Source organism: Marmota monax, unplaced genomic scaffold, assembly GCF_021218885.2.
Source record: "Marmota monax isolate L192 unplaced genomic scaffold, Marmota_monax_Labrador192_F-V1.1 WCK01_AAM20220418_F8-fsc00027, whole genome shotgun sequence".
In the NCBI taxonomy this organism is placed as follows: Eukaryota; Metazoa; Chordata; class Mammalia; order Rodentia; family Sciuridae; genus Marmota; species Marmota monax.
The window spans coordinates 5,507,589-5,531,054 of record NW_026694617.1 but is presented as its reverse complement, the minus strand read 5'-3'; the positions used below and the strand labels follow the sequence as shown (position 1 = coordinate 5,531,054).

The 23,466-nt window shown below is 36.4% G+C and overlaps 1 protein-coding gene across 1 annotated transcript in view; it reads right to left on the bottom strand.

The window, feature by feature from the left end:
• Tes (testin LIM domain protein) overlaps positions 1-22,076 on the bottom strand; it is a 40,477-nt gene extending 18,401 nt beyond the window's left edge. Inside the window, exons 1-2 of the mRNA XM_046422497.2 lie at positions 21,862-22,076; positions 724-809 (exon numbers count right to left, since the gene is read on the bottom strand). Coding sequence (XP_046278453.1) covers positions 724-809; positions 21,862-21,888 — 113 coding nt within the window. The 5' untranslated portion in view covers positions 21,889-22,076. The remainder of the gene's footprint in view (positions 1-723; positions 810-21,861) is intronic.
• Between the last annotated feature and the right edge of the window lie 1,390 nt (positions 22,077-23,466).

Below are 23,466 nucleotides of genomic sequence, written 5' to 3'. Positions count from 1 at the left end.
TTTTTTTCCTTCTAGTAGGCTGATTCTAACCTAACTTTGAGCATACATGTGAACCACCATCATGGTCTTGACAGTTATTAAGAACATTTATATTCTTCATAAGAACATGTTTCAAATACTGGTTTAGATTTATATGATACACAAAACTACTTTAAAAAAAAAACAAGACAAAATTTATTTCACATTCACATTTTTGATCCACTAAACCTTGTCTTTATTATACCAAGAGACTAGCAATAAAATGTTTATTTCTTAACAAAAAAAATTGGAGTGATTGAAAAATAAATCTGCTGCTGAAAATTTTGAAGATATCAAAATTAAACTTTTTTTCTGACAACTAGTATATCACAATTCAGCATTCATATTTATCATTATTACAAAAAGAGATGAGATGTGAGAAGTTGGCAGCTGTTAAGAGTAATTATTAAATTAATAAACAGTCCTAGAGAAACAGTTCAAATTTTTTGCCATTCATAAAAAGCATATTCAGTATTTTAGAAAATCTGATAGTAAATAAACAATTTTAAGGAGAGTCATTATGGTTCAATTCACTTAATCAAACTTAATGAAATGAAGACATAACAGCTATATTTTTGATTGCCTTAGAAAATAACAGATCTGCATCTTAGCAACTGTGCCTGAAAACATGTAAGAGGCTCGCACTATCTGTGGAAGTTCTGCTTAAGAGTGTATGTTACTAATATTGTAGCTTCAAAACATTACCTCCAGAAGTGCAGTTCAAATCCTTCACATTTTTCTTTGCATTTTAAACAGGGAGCTCCAAATCCTTGCTCATGACCTAAGCCCATCTATTAAAGAAGAAAAACATGGAACTATTATTATGTTTCCAAAAATCTAAAGAATTCAATAAATTATACTTTTAATCCACTTACCATTTCTGCTGATATAACTTTCAAACAAATCTTGTATGAGTATCACTTTGTTTAGCCAATGATGACACCCAGGTATGTAAATGGCAACTCCAAGTACATACATAACATACTTTATATTCTATTGCTTTTTATCATGAAAAGAAAGGCATCAAAATAAAACTATGAAAAATCACAAATAATGAAAGTCACAAAAAAGTCATAAATTTATGTCTTTGGTCACTATATGGCCTGGACACAGTAAGTACTGGGAATACACAGAGAGCAGAACTTTGAAAGCAAGCTGGCCCCAAATGACACATTTGGCAGGAAATAAGGAATGTATGAAAGATATTCAGAATCATAACTAAAATAATGTTATTTTATATTGTGACAAATATAATAATAACAACAAATATTTATTTAATGACAGGAATATCTTGTTATTTATCTTATTAAAATATTGCAAAACTTCATGAAATGGAAATGAAGTAGGAAATATTTTTCTCCATTTTAGAGATGATGCAGTTGAAGCCCCAAAAGGTTACAGAACTTGCTTAAGATCATCAAAGTGTCAACAAATGGCAAAAAGAGATTTGAGTTTGACTTCAAGGCCTGTGCTCTCACACCAGGGAGAAAGAAAGTGGTGGTGGAGGGGGGTAATACTGTTGCCTTTATTATAGCAAACCATTATTTTTTTCTGTGCTATATTAAACAATACCAAGAATTCTTGGTATCCTACTGACACATGCCTAATAAGCAAAGGGGTGGGGGTACAGATAGAGGAAGGGCACACATAATGGCAATGTAAGCACTTCTACCACGCTATCTGGAGTGAAAAATATCAACTGGCTTTGCAGCATCAAATCGGCAAGTCACCAATGACCAGATTATCCCATATTTTAAATGTCACATCAATGATTGTGATAAATTAGTTACTAGCTTGTGACCTGCAGTGGTAATTCAAGTTCAATAAATACTAGATATTTCTCAATGTACACCCCCCTCCCCATAATTTACCAGGTTGTGTTTATCACTATGCAACCTAAACCACATTGTAACTTGTTCCTTGGAAGATAAGCTGATGTGCCTGATGTGCACAAAATGACCATATCCCCTTACTATAACTATGGGAATATCCAAAACCAGTGGGGTCCACCAGCTGCTTAGGAAACCCATGTTATTTTTAAGTCACAAGCACAGTCTCTACAGAGACCATAAGATACTCAGAAGTATAAGAATCAGTCCAGTGTCCAGCATTAACTAAACCTAAGTACCTTTACCATGTCTACAAAACTACCAATTTTCAAAAGAATTAAAATTTTATGTTATATGTATACCTACTATCAGCCCTAAACCTTTTTTTTTTTTTAAACAAAATCAAACTGTTTCTTTGTTATCGATGACCACAGTTCATAATACCAAATACATGAGTTAAAACAGAGGGAAACTAGTTATTTGAGTTTTCTGGTCTTCTGTAAGGGAACACAATTAAGAATTTTCTCCATTAAAATATCTGTAACGAATGAAATGAAGAGCAAATCTAAAAGGGTATGTATTCTTTTTCAACCTGTTCTAGTTTTCTATTATAGGAGAGTTAATAATCCTGAATTCACCTGGAGTATGGATTTATTTCATACTGTGTTCTTTGCAGCTCCTGCTAAATTCTTAATCCCAAATGAAAATTAAGATTAATCACACAACCACATAACTTAGCTTAAATCAGTGGCTTTTAAATTCTCATATGAGATCCATAATAAGAAATACATTTTATCTCATGACAGGCTTACAGGAGTGCACACATGCACACGCGTGCACACACACAAAAAACACATTTATATATACAAAATACTATATATGTGGGTGTAAAATTCTGAGATTTACTGACTTATATAATATCTAGAGTTAAGTTTACTTTTTCTCTAAATAAAATCACCTAAACAAATTATTCCCCTGCTTTCAACCTGAGCCACCTGGTGGACTGGGTTTGTTCACATACACTGCACATGTACTGGAACAATATGTCTCCTCTATTTCTGTATACAACTTAAAAGTTCAGCTAATATAACTAGAACCTCCATTAGACAGCACAGCTTTTACAATAAGGTCTCAGTGTAACTCACTGCAATCTGAAGAAGTCAACCCTACAAAGGAGAAGGCTGTTTTTTTTTTTTTTTTTCTTTACCCACATTTTATCTTCTTATAATAGTTACCAGTTTATGGTGACATTTCATGAATACCTGCTATTCTAAATGTCTTACACATTCTTATTCTGGATAGGTCGAGGCATCCCTCTCATGTGAAAAATCAGGAAACTAAAATCCAGAAAGAAGAGATGATTTGCTGCTGGTTACACAGCTAGTCAAAGGTAAATCTGACCTAAAATTCAATGTCTGGCTCTAAAAGTAGACAACTTTCTCAGAGCTTGATAATGGCGTGGCTTGAGTAAATTAGGGAAGTGGAGAAAGTTTTTGAACAAAAGATGCTTGAATTGAGATTGAAAGGATGATCAGCATCTAGCAGCCAAGAGAATACTGTATACTCGACAGCAAGGGAATACCTCATTCAAAGGTCATAGTGGAAGTCAACAAGAGGGAAGCACAACAGGTGTAAGGGCCAGCCTCTACTGCAGTCAGAAAGTTTTGTTTTGTTTTCCTTTTTCCAAGGAAGAAAGTAAAACTCCTGATGCCTTCCGTATTATGTCTGGGGCTACCAGGTTTATCAGAGGAAAGACATCCCCAGAGATGGGAGAAGACTGATAGGGAGGAAGCCCTAGAGAACAACCATGCGATTCTGCAACTGGGGCACTCCCAAGCTCCACTGGCCTACCTTGGCCAGTGGCCCTCAGGGCAATGGGTAGGGAGCCTGGGAAGCCCCCACCTGAAAAAGAGCAGTAATTTGAGAAAGTGGCTCAGAAAGCATTGCTAAAGGGTTCTTTCACTCAGCCCTGCTTGAGGGCCTACTTATTGTCCATACAGGCTCTTTACAGCAAGGTTTGTGAATGCCTGGAGAAAATGCAAATCCACACACTTTCATCCTCCCCATGTGCTCAGACACAAAGAGTGAGAAGACCTTGGAAATATCACAGATATCAAGAGAATAAAAAAAGAATGGAAAGAGGTCAGGGCAATATGATATTTTTCTCCTGGAAGTAATCTTGATTAAAAACAAATACAAGAACAAGAACACCTAGTTTTCAAAACCATTGTTGGTAGCTAAAGCAATTACAGAGTTTCAGACTAGTTAGAGACTTATTTTCCAAGGAAAATTTTAATCAGAGAAATTATTTTATAAGTGCATAGCTGCAAAGCTTAAACATCACTGACATCCAGTACTGAAGATCTCTAATTTTATGCCATATCAGGAGAAAACTTGGGTATGCAAATCCTCTTTATCAACCTGTTAGGATTAAAAATAAAAAGCACAATACCACTCCAGCAAAAAAGATTTGTGATTCCCACTCTACTATTTCCCTGTTCACTGAATATAAATGCTTCCAGACTGAATTATAATCTAGAATGCAGAGGCTAAATCCAATATAAATTACATTGCCCAGTAGCAGACACACTTGTATAGGATGAGGAAAAGTTCTGCTCTGCTCCCACCCCAACTGAGACAGTTGGACTTCTACTAGTATCCCCTAGCCAAATATGTATCAGATAAAGGAAAACAGACTAATTCTGTTCTGTAGTTTGAGAGTCAGAACTGCCCCAGGCAGCTTGTTAAGGCCCATTCCCAGACCTTTTGGAGCAGTATTAGAGAACCTGGGGTCCCCAAACTCTTCTCAGTTTCTTTTCAGTTCAAGGATGTGAAGCCCCATCTGTCCTAAGAGCTCCACCAATTTCTCTCCCTCTTTCACTTTGTGTTCAGGATTCCCTGAACCCAGGATCCAGAATTCTTCTATCTTCAGCACAGACTACATCATCTGGTTAGGGTCCTTCTTTCCTCAAGAGCAGTAGCTGTTATTCACGCACATCCACATCTTATAGATCAGTTTCTGCCCAGGTGTCTGTGTTGGAGAATTCATGGTGAGGAATAAGAACTGGGAAGGTGTTGCTTAAGATATCCCAGGTCCATACAAGGATATGTGGGAGGGTGTGGAGAAAGTGGTGAGCTGAGAAAGTGTTAGCTACTCTTTAGTCAAGGCAAGATAGCTGTTTAGTAGATGAAGTATAGTTCCTCAGACTAGTGTAAACACCAAGATATTGTGCTTGTATACGATACTTATGTTGTCAGAATTAGCTATCCCAGGTATTAAGGAAATGATCAAAAATTACATGGTTAAAAATACTAGAGAATTAATATAACAGAGACCTTTGAAAATGTAGAAAAGTCAGGAAAACTTTGGTCTGGTCCCAGAATATCATGGGTGCCACGTTCAGTGATTTTGTAAGTCATTTTTCTTCTATGGGTTTCATCTAAATAATGAAGGAATAAATTTGACTTTAAAAAAAATTTTAATTCTAAAATTCTGCCTGAAAACCATGTGTCAGATTAACTTTATCTTAGATTGTCATCCAGCCTGGTCAAAAATTTAATCACTAGAGAATGATTATTTAAGAAAGCTAATATATTAGCAGCTCTTGTAAGTCAGAACCATTTGGAATTCAGTTTGGAGGAGCAGTCTGTAAAGTACACAAAGTAAACAAAGACTTAAGCTGAGAGGGATATAACTCAGTTCTGTTGTACATTACTATTCACCAGCAACTGTGATCCAGTATTCCCCACAGAACCAACAGTTGGTGCCTAAAAACACATGTTTTTCATAAGCACACAAGTACCAAAGCTGTCCACCTCATACAATTTTAGTAACACAATCTGGCCAGCATCAATACAAGGATATGACAGATTAATTTTTCTTCTTCAGTATGCAAGAAAACAGGTCCTTTGGATTGACTATATTTGGAGAAATCAGTTACCCTTTGTGAATACCTATCAAGGTCCTCTGAAAAAGCCAAATTACTCTACAATATTCAGCCTGAAATAATAGTCAAGACAAACAGGACTGTTTAAGTATCCCGACTTCAAAATGACAGGCTTCAAAAACTGAACTTAGATCTCCTGATCTGTGCCTCCAAACACCCCCTTCTCCCCACACATTTTAGAGCAAGAAATGGGAATGGTATCAGTTTCTCCATATTCATAATTTCAAGCAGCCAGATAGGCCGGCAACATTTCAGGTTACCCTTCTGACCCAGAAGAGGGTATTGTATGTCAGATACTTTAAAGAAAAAGGGAAAAAATCACTCAAAACATCTGGTATTTCAAACATAGTCTGAGTTGATCTGGAGATAATTTGGATCTGGAAGATATTATGCAGTATTCAGGGTGAGGTCATCTGATTCATGCTGTTTTCATAACCAAATTTCCCTCTGGAGCAAAGAATCATATGTGGTTACTAAATAAGCAAGTGTTACCAAGATTCTTTAATCACCTTGGAATGAAGCTGACCAAGGTAGACTATGTGAAATAAACATATTCTCTTTCTCTGGGATTGTGTGTGTCAATATGCATGTATATTTATCTACCTATCATGTACACATGCATATATATAATATACATATATATTCATATTACATTCAGATCTTGCCCAAATAGATTAATCTCCTGGACAAAGGAACTACGTTTTTAAATCCTCTTAGCACATGGCTCTTAGAAACCTAGTGCTATTGGTAAAGTTTCTCATTCCCTAATCAATATCTTTTGATTAACCTGTGACTTAAAATTTTAAACTGTTTGAAAATTATAGTTCATTACCTACTGCCCAGTCAGTACTATTAAGATTTCATTAAAATAAAGAGGGGGGAGTTTTAAATTACTTAAATTAAAAGGAGAAACATCCTTCAACTTTTGTAGTTTCCTAACTTTCCAAGGTTAAAAATATAAAAAATAGTTTATTGTGATTAAGAACTATGATTAATCATTTCTAATAAAGCGTGCCCACCCTCCCTTCCCTCCCTACTCCCTCTCTCTTCCTCTCTACTTAAAAATAAAAAACTTCCTGTTTCTCACTGGAGTCTGAAAATAATGAAGAAAATGTTGCTGCCACTCACCTGGTCATCCAAGTGGGGGCCTGAAAGCCATAGCTGTGTGTAGGCATGCTTATTATGCTCTAAATTCTGGAAATTATAGGCTGCTCCCTCATATCCACTCCAGTGTTCATGTTCAAACTCTCACATGTCAACCACACTCCTGATAGATCCCTTTGTGTGATATCGTGTTGCTATTTCCAAAAAATTTAATAAAGCCTGAAGGTAATCATAACACTCCCCTTTTCAGATGCTTCTAATGAGTTCAATGAATTCTAATTTTCTCAGCATGGCAGAGAAGGTCCTTTAAAACCTGGCACTAGCCTCCCTCCACAAGCCTTTACATTCCTCATACCTCACCCTAGCTGCTCTCAGCTTCTAGGGGTACTTTTCCCTTTTGCAAGGTCTCAGCTCCCCTTTTCCATCTGCCCAAATTCTACTCTCTATTTGGTTTACTGGACTGATTCGAATGTCAGTCACTCTTCAACTTTCCCCTGCAAAATTCTTCTGATTCCCACAGATCTTGGTACAAATCCTATGATCTGGTCCTTCTTTACTGCACTGATCCTTGGCACATCAATTTACTATCAACGGTTTGCTTTTTATTTCTATTTCAATTCCTGATGCCAGCCATAGTGCTTGAAAATAAAGTTTTCTCTCTTCATTTTAATTATCATGGCCTTTACCTCAGGGAACTCCCATTGCTTTTCACAACAAGGACTCCGGAAGGGGTGAGCTGACATTTTCTGAGAACTCATATTGCCACCAGACATGGTTCTGAGTGTCTTACATGAATCATCTCATTTTATCCTCATAAAATCTTAAGATAGTCCAAGATAATACTATCGTCTATATTTTCATTCAGATGAAGGAACCAAAGGAGAGTTCTGCCTGTTCTTAACCATTAGTGCCTAGAGATAGGTCATAAAATGGAAAGACCCTACACTAAACAAATATGATTTAGTGAATCACTTTTTAAAAATAGGAAGAAGTAGAATTTTTAACTTAAGACCAAAGGATTACAGAATAATCAATTAACAGTCTTTAGTTGTCAATACTACTTATCCAGAAGTAAAAAAAAAAAAAAAAAAGAATAAAATCTCCACTGCGGACCTTAGAATTCATTTCCCTCCCTTTAGCTTTTCTGTGCGAGAAGAAAAAGCTGAAAGCTCTATATCAATCTCTATCATGAATCCATCATGATCCAAATGCACTGAAACATTTTTGTTCACACACAACAATAAATAACCATAGACACTTCTGTTAGGAAAGAAAAGGAAATCAGTTATCTTTGAGCCTAAATATTTTATAATAAATTCTATTCTGAAAGTACTAGGTCAATCTTCCTGAAACTTTAATGAATTAAAGTAAAATGAAGCCCACCCAATATGCCTCTATGTTTCTTAAGGCTGTAGGAGAATATGGTGAAAGAGGGACTGCCACCAAGGTAATCTATGTGGGCCAGAGATATAATCACGTGGTAGCAGATCACCTAAGACAACTATATGAGCTTGATAAATGTAGAGTTTTGGTGGTAGAGGTGGTGGCAAAAATATCTCAACCACCATTTATTAAAATGCTACTACCCTGTAGGCTATAATACATATATCATCTCAATTAATCCATAATAACTTATGGGAAAGGGATTATCATCACCATTTCACAAATGAGGAAACTAAGACTAGGGACACTAAAAGAACCTCACCTAATTGTTCAGGTAGCAAGTGGTTGAGATTTGGATCTTGGCATATTTTACTCTAAATCCTGGGCTCTTAAACATAAAACCACATTTATTTTTTATTTCTTCAAAATGGGACTTTAAACATATGTAATAATCTTAAGAGTAATATTCCTAATCTGTAACTTCTGTGAAACAATGAATTTTGATCTGAAAAGACTGTCAATGATCCACTAGCCAGAAGTTCCTCTTTCCCAGACGAAACTGAGGCTGATTAGAAGGCACCTGAATGTCTGCATACCATCTGGCCCCAGTGATTAATTCACACATGAAGATCCTCAAAAGAGGAGTGTGTGATTCAAGACAATTCTACAGTTCCTGATGAAAAACAGGTTTCTTAAAATGTTATAATGAGAGAAAAGAATTTTTTAATAATAAGAAATAAATATGAAGGAATAAATTATATCTGTTGGAAGGTCTTTATTCAAAACATGTACTTACTGTTACTACCAGAAATTCTCTGCTATGTTATATGGAATATATATACATTATATATATATATATATATATATATATATATATATATATGGATGTAAGTCAAACAATTTTAATGAGGTAAAAATGAAATATCAAAATATCATTCTTTCATTTTTTCCAAATCACTGAATTTTTAGATATAGAAACTTCTGTGTGGGTTACAAACTACCCCAAAACTTTGGGGTTGAAAACAAAAACATTTATATCTCATAGTTTCAGTGGATAAGGAATTTAGGTATAGTTTAACTAGATGGGCTGTCTCCTGTTTCCTCCAAGTCTGCAACCGTGGCCAGCACTGACTGCAGTCATCTTTAGGCTTATCCAAGGGAAGACCCATTTTCTCACATGGGCCCTCCCACATGGCTGCCTCACAATATAGTAGCTGGTTTTCCCAGGAAGAGTGATCTTCACTGAGAACATGAAAGATAGAACCTGTAGTTATTAATTTTGGAAGTGACACCATCACTTAACACATTTCATTTTTGGCAGCAACTGACCAGGCCCAGTCCATACTCAAGAGAAGGGGAAGACACAAGAGTTTAAATATTAATAAATGGGAACCATCTTTAAAGTCTGCCTCCTTCATTCTCTTCCTGTTTTGGTTTTAAATATAAAAATTCCTGTTATGGTGAGGCAGAATTGTTATAAATGGAAAAGAGCATAAAGGGTGCTTATCTACCACCTTGCCTTTATTTTTCTGTTTAATATTGAAATGTCTTTTCACTCAAGTGGGCATACAATATGAGAAATTTGCTTCTTCCTTGTGAATGATCTCCTTCCCCTCAATTTGTTGTCTGTTCACCAAGGAACAAGAAAGTCTTCTAAAAGTTAGGGCAGAAGACAATTTTTAGCCCCTAAATCTCATTTTATATCTCAACATATATACATTTATACACACCCGTGTGTGCACATACATATACACACAATCACAAACCAGATTATGAAACACGAAAAAATACCAGGGTTGATTAGCAAAAGAAATTTCTAGAAAAAAATTTATGAGAAAATTTCCAATTTAATAATATGTCATGGTTCTCCTTAAAAAATATTGATTAAAACTTATTACATAACCCATCTGGAGATGAAATTAAGAAAAAAATACAGTACTTTTTTTTTTTTTGGTAGACAGCATGCCTTTATTTTATTTGTTTGCTTTTATGTGGTGCTGAGGATCGAACCCAGTGTCTCACAAGTGCAAGGCAAGCACTCTGTCACTTAACTATAGCCCCAGCCCCATGAGAAAGAGGAGGCAAGAAGACTTTTATGTGTGTGTGTGTGTGCGCGCGCGCGTGTGGTGCTGGGGATTAGAACCCAGGGTCTTGTGCATGCAAGACAAGCACTCTACCAACCAAGCTACATCCCTAGCCCAGTACTTCTTTATGATAAGGATGTTGCCTGTTTCAAATTACATAGTGTTTAAAATCAGCAGTTCTTACCTTCCCAGTACCTTTAACTTACTCAAAACTTAATGTATTCTTACAATATTAATAAGGGCAACATAATTTTGACTTTTGGCTTTTTTTTTTTAAGGCTTCCACTGTTAAGTAAGCAAATGATAGAGAAAAAAAATGTCTTCTGTCTGCTTTGTTTATGTTGTTTCTCACAACATTTTTCAAACTGACTACTATAAAATTAACTTTTATGCTGCTGAATAAATATCCTCCAATAGAATACCCCTCCTATGAACTCTACTTAGAAAAAGCCTCCTCCTGAATCTGTTACTGAAAAAGACAAGGCAAGCTGTAAAGATGTCCCAATTAACAGGCTACGGTTGCTATTGAAATGACTTCTTAATTAGGATTGGTTCCACTGAAGGACTCAGCAATAACATGTGCTTATACACATGCTCTCAAAGCCTCCTACGTATTAGCTATAAAAGAGATTTTAAAAACCTGATTCGAATCTGTAGAAGTTCCTTAAAAGAATTTGGATCACAGCATTCCTAATTTGGTCTTGTGTCATTACATCCACAGCTGGCTCTCAACACTAGGTACACAGACAGAGGTACATTAAGGTGACTTTATTAAGATGCAGTACTTCCAAAACTGAATACTGCCATAATTCTTGTTGCAATTAAGAACTACAGTAACCCATTTGAACACACTGGTGAGATCTTGGGGAGGGAGACTGTACAAGGTAATCTGTTGCCACTTATTCCCTATCTCATTAGAGCACAAGCAGAAAAGAAGAGATTACAGATGTGTTTTCACCATTTGTGAAATGAAATAGTGAAAAGCCTTGTGGTATTGGATGAAAGCTCTTAGAACAGGGGACAGGAAAATCCAAGGGAACCTGGAAAGCTAGGCTCAATGAAGAGAAGACACAGAAAATGGGGAAAAGGGTACAAAAAGACAATCTGCTCATTTTCTACTTTTGCCTAGGATTGACATGCAGGGGCATTTGGAACAAAAATAAAGATTTACAGCACAGATGGGGGTCTTGGAGACCAGGAAAGGAGGGAACAGATGCAGAACTCTACTGCAAGATACTTGTACTTGCTTATTTATTTACTGCTAGCCTTTCTACTCCATCCCTCACTCTGGAAAATTGCAACTATGTTGACAGCGCTGTATTGTGGAAACATGACAGCCCTAACTACCTTTTGATTGATACATCTTCTGATTTTTTTTTTTTTTTTGATGGATTACAGAAGTGATTTGGTGCTGGCTGGGGGTTGTAGCTTAGTGGTAAACTGCTCAATTAGCATGTACCAGGCCCTAGGTTCAATCCCCAGCACCACCACAGGAAACAAAACAAAACAGATAAGTGCTTTGACTCATCACAAGTTTTGTCCTATATTTACAGACTATAGTACAAGGACTTCTCCACTAAAGAAGGTATGCAAACATCATTTAGATTTGCTAGTGATTCAGGGAAATTGGACAACTTTCAAAACATGCATATACCATTCACCTACAACTAGGATAAAATCTCAGTTGCAATTTTATTGTTGATGGAACCAGCAAAGAAATAAAAATAGGATTTATCTAGATAAGAAAGATATTCACAAGCTACCAATGATGTCACAGAAGCTAAAGTATCTTGAGTCTTGATCCTTTCACATGCAAACAGAGTAATTCAGAGTGAGGAAAGTCTTCCCTAAGATTCCTTCTGGGGAGGTTTGCTGAGAAAACTTACACTTCAGCAATAGAAGGGTATCAGTTATGGTTTCGTGCTTAGCAAATCAACTCCACTGCTCTGGGCCTGAGGTGAAGCAGAAGATCATGGAAAAAAGGTGTGACCAAAAAAAAAAAAAAAAAAAAAAAAAAAAAAGCTGCCCTCATGGAAGCTGGGGAGCGGAAAGAGAAAGAGGAATTAGGGACAAGATATAGTCTAAGGCCACACCCCTAGTAACTAATTTCCTCTAGTCATGCCCCACCTACCTATGGTTACAATCCAGTAATCCATTTAAATTAATAATCTACCAAATGAATTAATCCACTGATGAGGTTACAGCTCTCATAATCTAATAATTTCACTACACATTTCTGTGTTGCCTAACATACAAGCTTTTGAGGAGACATTAAAGATTCAAAATGTAACACCACCCTTAAACAAAGTGGCTTAAAACAATAACCACTTATTCTGTAGTTTCTGATGATGCTATTTTGCTTATACTTTTACAGTTTGATTCTGTCAGCTGGGTTCAGCTGGATGGTTCCTCTGGACTGCATCAGCAATCATTCTTCAGGACAGCTGGATAGGGGAGCCTCTGCTGAGATGTTTCATCTTTTTTCCATGTGGTCTCTCATCCTCCAAGGCTGGCCCTAGCTGGTTCACAAGGTAAAAACAGGGTTCCAAGGATGTAGGTAGAAGCAAGCAAGGTCTCCAGAGGTCCAAGCTTGAAACTCATACTTCCCACTACATTCTGTTGGCTCAGGTATGTCACAAGGCAGTTCTGATTAAAAGGATAAGATAACAGACATGTACTACAAAAAACTATAGTATTTTTGTAATTTGCAGTAGAAACTCTGAGGAAGATTCTGATCAGGAAAACATACCAATTCCCTATACTGGATCACTAACAGTGTTCAATTAGTGCTTCACCCAAGAACCTGATACAGCTTTGAATCCTTTCTATGGCAACTTACACATGGTACATACACATTCAGGAAATGCCTTATAATTTTTAATTTCATCATAAAAGTTAAAATCAAGTAATCTGCAAATTAGTAAAAGAAAAATAATTAAATCGAATAATACATTCCAAAGTTACTGAACTTGAACTTTAAATGAATATTTCTTTGCATTCAATTAATATCTCTGCCATAGACTCATGGTTGCTAGCATAGATTTCTTTTCTGGACTTAGATATGTGACTACTGTGACAAAAAAAAAAAAAAAAAAAAAGAGGCTTAAAAGTTAGGCATGCTCTTTACTGCTCCAGGTTTTTGCTTTAGGTACTCACTGATCTGAGAAGGTTGAACATCATGGTAACAAGGTGATGTCAACCCTCAGGTCTAAGCCAAACCTAGACAACAGCAGCTTCAGCAGGAAGTTTCCTCTGCTTATCAGCATATGGACACATGTATTAAAAAGAATTAAAGTTAAGGTGAGTAGATCCTCAGCAGTGGGCTAAGTACTAGCACAGTGATATATTTCTTCAATTCAAACCTATGCTTTGGGAAAAGTATAAGTTACTAAATTACTACAGCTCTACTGGCCTTTTTTTTTTTTTTTTTTTAAGAATCAAATGGAAAATGCCAATGTAAAGCAAGGGTTTACTGACTTTTCACTCATGTACTTTTAGTTCATGCTATGTATTCTTCCTGTGCCATACCTTCTTTACCTAATGAAATCTTATTTATTCATAGGAGTTGTTTCCTCAAGAAAATATTCCTAGTCTACCCAATTAAAGCCAATTAGTTATGCTTCTGAGACTTTATAATAGTTTTTTGTATTCAGTTGTTGCAGTGCTATTCAAAATGCAGCAGTTCTCAAACAGTGAGTTACCAGTCCATAATGAGACATGTAAAGAAACAGCAAACAATTAGGGGCTATTAAGCACTTTGATAAAGTAATATCATGTCTCTTGCCTTTAATGAATTGGCCCTATATGAGTCTTAGTAATTTATTTTTGTTGTGTTTTTAAAATATTAGGCCATGATGGTTTTTCTTAAAAAGTGATTCCTCATCAAAGAGAAAAGAAATACTGTATTATAGCACTTATTTCATCCTATCCAGCATTGTACTCAATTTACATACCTATCTTACCTATGTTTTTTCCCCTGCTTCCTACTTTTCTTCCCTTCTTTTTATGCCTACTGATGCCCACATGACAATGTTCTGAAGAATATAAGCTGACAGAAATGAAGTTTAGATTCGATAATCTTAAATTTAAACTGTACCTTAAATATTCTTTATGAAAAACAAAGAGTAACTTTTGTTGAGTTCCAGTATTTTTATGCAGACCAGATCCTATGAAGAAAAAAACCAGACCCTTTATCTTTGAGACTTATCCTAACAGGCTGTCATGAAGATGTGCTCAGAATAAAAACAAAAAAATGCACCTTAACATCTGGCATGTTCACTTTGCAATACAGCATATCACTTCCTTATCACACAAAGCAAGGAAAGTTCCTGTGGCTTTGACTTATCAATGAACTCCCTAACAAGGCATTAAAGCTAGATTCAGCCTTCTTTTTGGCTAGACCCAATGTTCAGATAAGGAGCTATGCAACAGATACCCTGAAATTCTTTTTATAGTTTTTCTAGGTAGTTAGCATGTCACTATAATAAATATAGAATGACTCATTCGGGGTTTGAAGATGAGTCAGCACTTCAGAGACTAAATACACTTATACAGTAGTAGCCTTGCTGTCATTTAGCATAGGAGACTGCAGCAATTCCCACTGGCTAGCTTCTCATAAAGCTTCCTGCCCTGGAACAGAGCAGTGTCCCATTCTGAGAAGACTAAGTAAGGACCAGAGAAAATAGCAATTCTAAACTATGGTCTTATTTTTTGAATATGACCAAATAAAAGTAGTGACACTTAAATATTTATGAAACTATTCTAAATTTGACAGTAGCTCTTTCATAGAAGAGTCAAAGATTGTAGCTGTAGATGAAAAGTATGATGTCTTAATTTAATTCTCTGATAACAGTGTTTGAGGCAAACTTTAATACATGATATTTACTCAAAGAACAGTGGTGAAGTTACAATTACCAAATTAATTTTAAATTCTTGAAAATATGAGGTTTTTGAAATCTGCTTTTAATTTATCTTTTTCTCTTCTTTCCTCTCCTTAAGAAAGTTTATTTTGTAAATCATAACTCATACAATTTTCCTGAATAGTTCACCATCTTGTAAGAAGCAAAATAATTTCCTGTATGTACTGCATATTAATGATCTGATAGACAGACCTTAAAATTACATTTTCAGTTACCATGGCAGTAGTTAACAAACAAAACTTTGTTATGACTGCAAACAGGAAATTCATGAATGATTCTTATAAGGCATTTGTAATCAAGAAGACTTAACTTGTGCACTTCATAGATAGCTGTAGTTCTACAGTTTTATCCATGTGCAATCTTTTTCACATTCTATACATTAAAATGGCTTTCTCATCTCTTTTCCATTGACCATTTGCTTTAGTGAACTTTTTTGTTGCTGTATTCATATAAGTTTTTAAGAGAAGACTCTTATTTGGTAAAGATAACTTTTAGAGATAAATGATCCTTTGCTCCTTTAGCTTTCTTTTTTCCCCTAAGTAAATGCCAAACGAAGTAATATATCACTCCTAGGCTTACTTGACCTACACTACTAGAGCAGTTTATATCTAGTTAAACTTAACACATTCAAATACCCTATAAATATTATGAACTGACATAATTAAGTACTAATCCATTGAAAATTCACTAAGATTTATGAGGAAAACACAATTCACTATGTTCTATAGGTTTCCTCAAGAAATTCACTGTCACATAACACATATATTAAACCACTCCATTTATACATATTTGTATTTATACACATGTATTTTTAGATGTCTGTGGTTTGTGTGATTTTTAAACCTTGTGGAACATTATACTTGGTAGAATACTGATAAAATTTTCCAAAAAGAATCACAGGATTTAAAGAAACCTTAGAAATTATCTGGTAACCTTACTGGTTTTTATAGGTATGAAAACTGAAATCCAAGTGGCCAACACCATAAAGTATAATAGACTCAGATCTAATAACTGTCATCCCAAGGCAATGTTAAAGATATACTACTGAAGCAAGTGAGAAGGCTGAGAAACTTACAATAGCTAGCTTTTCATACATTTTCATACATCCAGATGTTTACATATTCTGGGTATTATCTTTCCTAATTTCTAGACACTGATTTGGTTTATAGAAACAAAACAAAAACGTATTTAAATTAGTATGTGGCAAAGTTTTAGTCTTTTCAGAGAAATAATATAGGAAATAGCGTTATTTTCCAATTTATCATTTTATTTTCACTAAGAAAATCCTATTCAATAATCCTTGTTTGTACACTGATGCATCCATGATGTTAATTACACTGCTCATAATTTCCTTAGAGCCTCATGAAATAGCTGATCATTTTAGTGTTTTCCAATGCTTCTCAATAAATGCTTTTGTATGCAGATTGGAAAATCAAAATAAATAGTTCTCCCAACATTAAGACTAATTTAAAAATAAAAAAAAAAAAACAATTGGTGTATTCTTAACTCTCTGGTCTACCAATCGAATGACACTAAACATTTTGCAATGAGAAGGAGGTTTATCCTACTTATGCTATGTGTGAGGCTTTCTATCACCATGGACTTCAGAAAATAGAAAAGACTCTACAACCCACCCAGGGGTACCCTCTTCTGTTCCAGATGCCACTGCTTGACCTCTCAAAACAGTCAAACACAGACAAATACTACAGCTTAAGATCATATTAAATAACTGAAAGATAGCATAACCCTTGCTCCCAACATAAATTGTGGAGATGAAAGAATCCTAGAAGATTCAATTTAGAATATTATTGGAGCTTAAACAGTTTCTTTGCCTATAAAATTGCCCAGAAATTCTTTTTTACAATACTTTTACTCTTTTAGACTTAGTCTCTGTCATAAAGGGTCAATAGTAACTTACACTAAAGGGTATACATATGACATAAAGTATAGCTAAACATATAAAAACCAACAGAAGAGTAATTTTACTGGAATAGAAATCAGTTCCTCAAATATAATTCCTTTAAACAAGTGAAAATTTGAAATGTACCATACTTTATTTCTCTTTTTATAATAGTTATATTTAACATATTTAGTAAGCAAGATGGCAGATATATAAGACTCAGAGGCTAGGAACATGGATTCTCCAAACCATGTTTCCGGTTCATATTAAGATTCTCTACTTTCAAATTAAGCTAACCAAACCTCAGTTTCTTCATTCTGAAAAAGTGCCTAGGTTCTATTTCATATAGGATTGCTTTGAACAGCCAACAAAATAACTGTGTAAGCACTAGAAAATATAAATTCATCTCTCGAGAAGTTTGCAATCAGATAAAAGGTGAATTTCCAAGGTAAATAAACCTAAAGGTGGAGAATGATGAGCATCCTAGGAGTTGCAGATAACATGCTTTGGGAATTTAAAGAAAAAGATTTGCCTCTAGGTGGAACATGAAGAAACATTTCCAAAAGGAAGGTGCATTCATGCGTTAAACCTTGAAGAATGGGTACAATTTCATATTGCGGATGGAGTATGGGCACTGCCAAGTAATGTCACAGGGTGACATGATGTTACACAGGCAAATAGCGAGTGCAGTTAGAAAATTCTATTCTACTCCACAGGATCATATAAGGGAACAAAATCATTAGAAACCCTAGTTTTATTCAAACTAATCATAGTAAGAGAAAGTGACTTCATATTTAATGATATAATGAATCACACCATGGGTTAGAAGAGAGAAAAGTCCAGCTAAGGACCATTGTACTTTCTTCTGCACTTTAGAGTCAGAGTACCCACTTCTATCTAACACAAAGCCCTGGGTATGCCCGGCTCTCACTCTGTTCCCAGACTTGACAATGACTCTTGCAGCAAAAGTAGCTTCAGGCAGAGAAATCCACTAGATCATCACGTTTGTGCCTTTCACTTCAATCAGAGGCTGCCTAATGGAAAAGACTCATTCTAATTTCTAATAGAAAGACTCTTCATGGTTTAATACTTTTTCCAAATGTAATCACTTGAATCCACTATGCTTTTTTGGCTAATGACCAAAACTTTTAAAACATATGTGGAAAGTAGGGATTTTTACTGACCTTTAATCTTTAAAATGCAGCATTTTTTAAAAGTAAAATTAAAGAAACAAAGAAAAGAGTCCTAAGAAATGTATGCAGGATCCTACGAAGTATCAAATGAAAGAGATTACAAAAGAGGAAAAAAATCAGTATGGTAAAATTTAAAGCCCTGTAGCAATTCCAGGCAGTATAAGGGAAATTACTGAAGTTCTCTTTCTCTCTGGTATGTTTTTAAAGAAAAAAAGTGATTCTCATGGGAGAGTAACACAGAAAGGAAAGAGGAAAACAGCTGGCTGTGGGCCATAATTTACCATTCACCACAAAATGAGATACTGTTTCTGCTTTTCAAAAGCCATTGTTTTTTTTTTTTTTCTTTTTCTTTTTCCCAAGCAGACAGACTCTAGTTACACAGTCAATTAGATGAGAGATGAGAGATAGAAGGAAGAGATTAAGATGAGTAACTCAAAAGACAGGGCATGGACTTATAGTCAAATTCTGTTCTAAATATTACTAAAACAAAAACTCTGTATAACCAAACTAGCTCACATCCTAGCAACAGCTCACTTACTTCAAACAAAATATAGCAAATTCTAATCCAAAAAATTCCATTTGAAGGTGGGGTTTAATGGTAATTAATCTAAATTGTTAAGAATGATGTGAACAAGTTCTCTTTTTATAAACTTAAAATCCTATAACGAATCATTCACCTAGGTCATTGTGTGATAAAGACACCATCTTTAATCTTTTTTACAGAAAAAAAAATAAAATTTTTCATCTGCCTGGGGAAAATTCTTTATGAAATCAGCAATGTAATATAAGGGCTTTAGAAGGAAAAATGCCATACATCTTAAAACATAAGTCAAATTTAGTTTCATTTAAATGACTGTACTTTATTTCTAACCTGCCTTTCTTCAACGTATATTCAAATTATTATTTTTCTTGTATACCCAAGTCAAAAAGGAAGGAAACCTTGAAAACTAAATAGATACCCAAAAAAGGGTAAGTTAGTAAATCAATGATAATTGTACAATGTGTCTTTTTTGAGGCATGTTAGAAAACAGTTTCTAAAAAAATATAAGTTTATTTTTGAGTTTATGGTTAAGACTGTGAAATGTGTTCATGGGATTTCCAAACTGTTTTGTACTGGGAAACTTTCTGTCTGAGCCACTGAAAATTGAGTCTCTTAAAAGCACAGAGAGGCAGTCAAACTGAATACCTTCAGGGTCTTTCAGTTGTTTCCAATTTACTAGTTGAGGACTCTGTTCTAAGAATCACTAGCAATGAAAAGGTAGTGAAAGGGATATGTTAATGGCATGGAATTCTCTCTAAAGGCTATCTTTAAATCTGTAAAATCTCTCCTTCTTGGGGACAAGGTGGAGAGAAGGAAGATTACAGAGAAGGTTAAGATTCTTGGTTAAAAAGGTATTCTTTAAATTTAAACAGGGGATGAAGAAGGAAAATTACATCATATGCTAAATAATTATAAGTCACATTTTGAAACTTTATAAAACTATATATAAATAGTATTTGGATTTTTCTTTTGAAAGAATAGATAATTTTTTTTTCCAGTTGTGGGGATCAAATCCAGTGCCTTGAACATGCTAGGCAAGCACTTTATCACTGATTTACATCCCAAGGCCCATATAATTCTTAACTCTGGACCTCTCCACTAAGAATTATTCTTTGTCTCAAAGACTCTTTAAAACACTCCTGAGTGTTTTTTTTTTTAATATACTATTTTAGGTTCACACCAAAATTGAGCAGAAAGTATAAAATTCCCATATTCCCTCTTTCCCACACAAACACAGCCTCCCCCACTATCAATATCTTACATCAAAGTAGTATATTTATGAAAACCAATGGAACATACTTACACATCACTATCTACAAAGTACATAGTCTACATTAGGGTTTGTTCTTGGTAAATTATACATTTTGTGGATTTTGACAAACATCAAATGACACATATCCACAATTATAATGTACGAAATTTATAGTGTCACTGCTGTAAAAATCCTGTGCTTCACCTATTCATCCTCAGGGTGTTGACTTTTACAAAGTAGTTTTTGAATCAATATTTATAAGCAAGGCAAGGCACCCCCAAATTTTAGACAAGAACTAAATTAAGTATTTACACACATAAAGTCAAAATGAGTGCAATGATCAACAGAAAACTAATGGTGCATTAAACACATGCTTTCAAGTGGAAAGCAGATTAATCAAAAAACTGTTATTTAAAATAACTTTTTAAATATTAAATGGGAAGAGAATAGAAAGCAACTACAGTATTCTTAAAAAATTGTTTTCCTATTCTTGAATTCTGTTTTGAGTGTTGATTTTAGTCACAAGAGAACAAAAAACTGTTTTCTCATTGCAAGTTTTTATTGTTCAACAACTTCCTAAACTAATATCTTGCATTTGCATACAGTTTCAAAAATTAAGTTCTTACCATAAAATATACTTAATGTTCTGGTCAGAAATTTGTCTTTTAGAAGACAAGCAAGAAAATTAAGTTTTTTGCCTCTTTTCCCTTTCTCACTCTGCACAACTTCCTTCCCTATTTGATAAGAGACAGCTAGCTTAAATTTACTGCAAAGTAAGTATGAACAATTCCCTGGAAGGAGACCTTTCACACAGAATGTTACACTCGAATGTGACATCAGCATTCTTTTTGGAGTCAAAGTCTGGTCCCCACCCTTTCTCCCAGACTACCGGGGGCTCCCCATACCCTGGGAGTGGCTCAGGTAGGATTCTGAAGCCCAGAACCATCCAGCTAGAAACTTTCCCCAGAACTGAGCACTGGTGACAATCGCTCTTTGTGGCTAGCTGCAAACAGGGAAAAAAAGTTTTCTTTGAGAGATAACTTCGCCAAGAAGGAGGCAATGTGCTTTGGCAATCAAGTAATGAATGATAAGAGCAAAAAAAAAAAAAAAAATCATCACTTTACAAAATAATCAGCAGTGGCGGGTGCTAAGGAAGTGCATTAAATCAGCACTCGCTCACTTTAGGGAACCTCGGGCAGCCAAGTTGTAAAGGGAGGGGGTCAAGGCTGTCAAAGTCGCATCAACACTCCTAAACCACAAAGACTTGATGAAGTTGAATTTCCTGAGACAGGAAGAACAAATGTCACGGTCTCGCCCGAACCTCATCTTTTCCTTTTGGGGGAGGCACAGGCGTAGCTGAAACATTTTCAGGAAAAGTTTCAGACACCTCCAACCGTTGGGCGTGGTGAGAGACAGGGGAGCAAGGTCCCGCGCCTGCCCGCGCTCGCGCTCGGACTCACTGTCGCTCCCAGGTTTCAGGAGTTAGCGAGGTTGCCAGGCACCTCTACCCAGAGGGCCCCGTACCTGGACCCGGCGTCCTGGGGACACCGTAGACAGGGAGGTGGCTCGCGCCAGGCGGCCCGCGCGCCCCACCGCTGGCGACGGCCAGGGGGCGGCGCCGCCGGGGGTTCCGGGACGCGGCACCGGCGGCGCAGGTGAGGCGACCGCTGTCGCCGCCGGCGACCTATTACCTTCTTCATTTTGGTATCCAGGTCCATGTTGGTGTGTCAGACGGGTTCCTTCCTCCTGTCCCGGATCTCACGTCCAGGCTTGGCAGGCCTCCGCTCCACTGCGGGCCCTGGGGGGGATCTGCCGGCACTACTGCGCCACTACGGCAGCCACCCACCCGGCGCCGTCGAACTTCCGCCGCCCAGTCCGCTGCAGTTGTCCTGCGGCGGGGACCGGGAACAAAGAGGCGCGGGCAGCCAATGGCAGCGGGGCAGCGCCGGGCCGCCGCCAATCACCGAGCGCCGCACGCACCTTCGCGGCCCGAGCGCAGTGCGGGCAAGGTGAGGGGCGGGGCCGCGTCCGGGGCGGCGCCCTGCGGGGGAGCTCAGTAACCCGCACCAGGCCTTGGCTTACGCGCCACGCAGGGTGGAGACCTTAATCCTGCCGGCCTGTGGCTGAAGAAGAGCGCTTTCCATTCTGGCAGTTTGTACCTGTTTGTAGGGGACGCTTGACTCAGGTCAAAAGGAGTAGTTATCCCTACCCTAACTAGGTTTATTTTCAGGGAGAATAATTTAAAAGATTTTGGAGATTGTTAGAGATTCCAGTGATGGGATTTAGGCTCTGATTTCACTATTGAGTTGTGGAAATGCCCTTTTCACGAATGCTTTTCTCCAAAGTCCCAAACGCTAGCAAGGGACCTTATCTTGCATTTTTCTTGTCAATGAAAATTGTTAATATTGTTTTCTGAGCATCTGATTATCCGAAAGTGAGGATGATGTGAATCACTTCAGAAACAGGTTATGTCATTCCTTTGAATATAGAGACTTGCCCTTTGTCCTGCTATGTGAAATACTGCAAGGGGGCTCTTATTCCCACGCTTCTATGAAGCAAAGTTTCAGAGGTATCACAGCAACATTGGAGCCCCAGAGCTGGGCCCATTTCATACCTTCATTCAGGAGTAATTGCAATAAATATCAGATTGGTGAGTTTGGAATGAAATCCAGACATTGTTTTGTTCAATTCCTTCATTTTATAGAGAAATGAAGACACACACACACAAGTGTAGGGGCCTTCCTAGGAATCTTAGGGGATAGAGCTAAGAGTTTTTAAACAACTTCTCCATGATGTTTTGGACTGGAAACGGCATTTTGACTACAGAAAAAGAGCAGTTTGCTTCAGTTTGTGATAATGACAGAAAACGAAAATGGCCAGATAGCAGATAGCCTCCTAATCTGACATCCACCTTTCAAAAGCAAAAACCAAACAAAATAAAAACCAAATTCCCTCCAAAACAAATACCCAACACAATGCAGATACAAGGTCAGATGTCCCTCCTCCACTTTGCCTCTTGAAATTTGGTCGTAAAAAAAATCATCTAGCCAAACTTTCAACCCTTTGTATTATTAGGTTATTTGTTAACATTTTTGACAAAGCATTGACTTATGATATGCATGTTTTTCTATCCTATTAATTACTAAAAATAGGATGACCAAAATGGATAGTGATTTTTTTTTCTTTTCACTCAGTTGAAGTAAAATATTCTTCTTTCCCAAACCATCCTGATAGGCTCGAACCCTTGCATGTTGTGCTCTCATAAATACGAGGTCTAGCTATGACAATGCAATTTC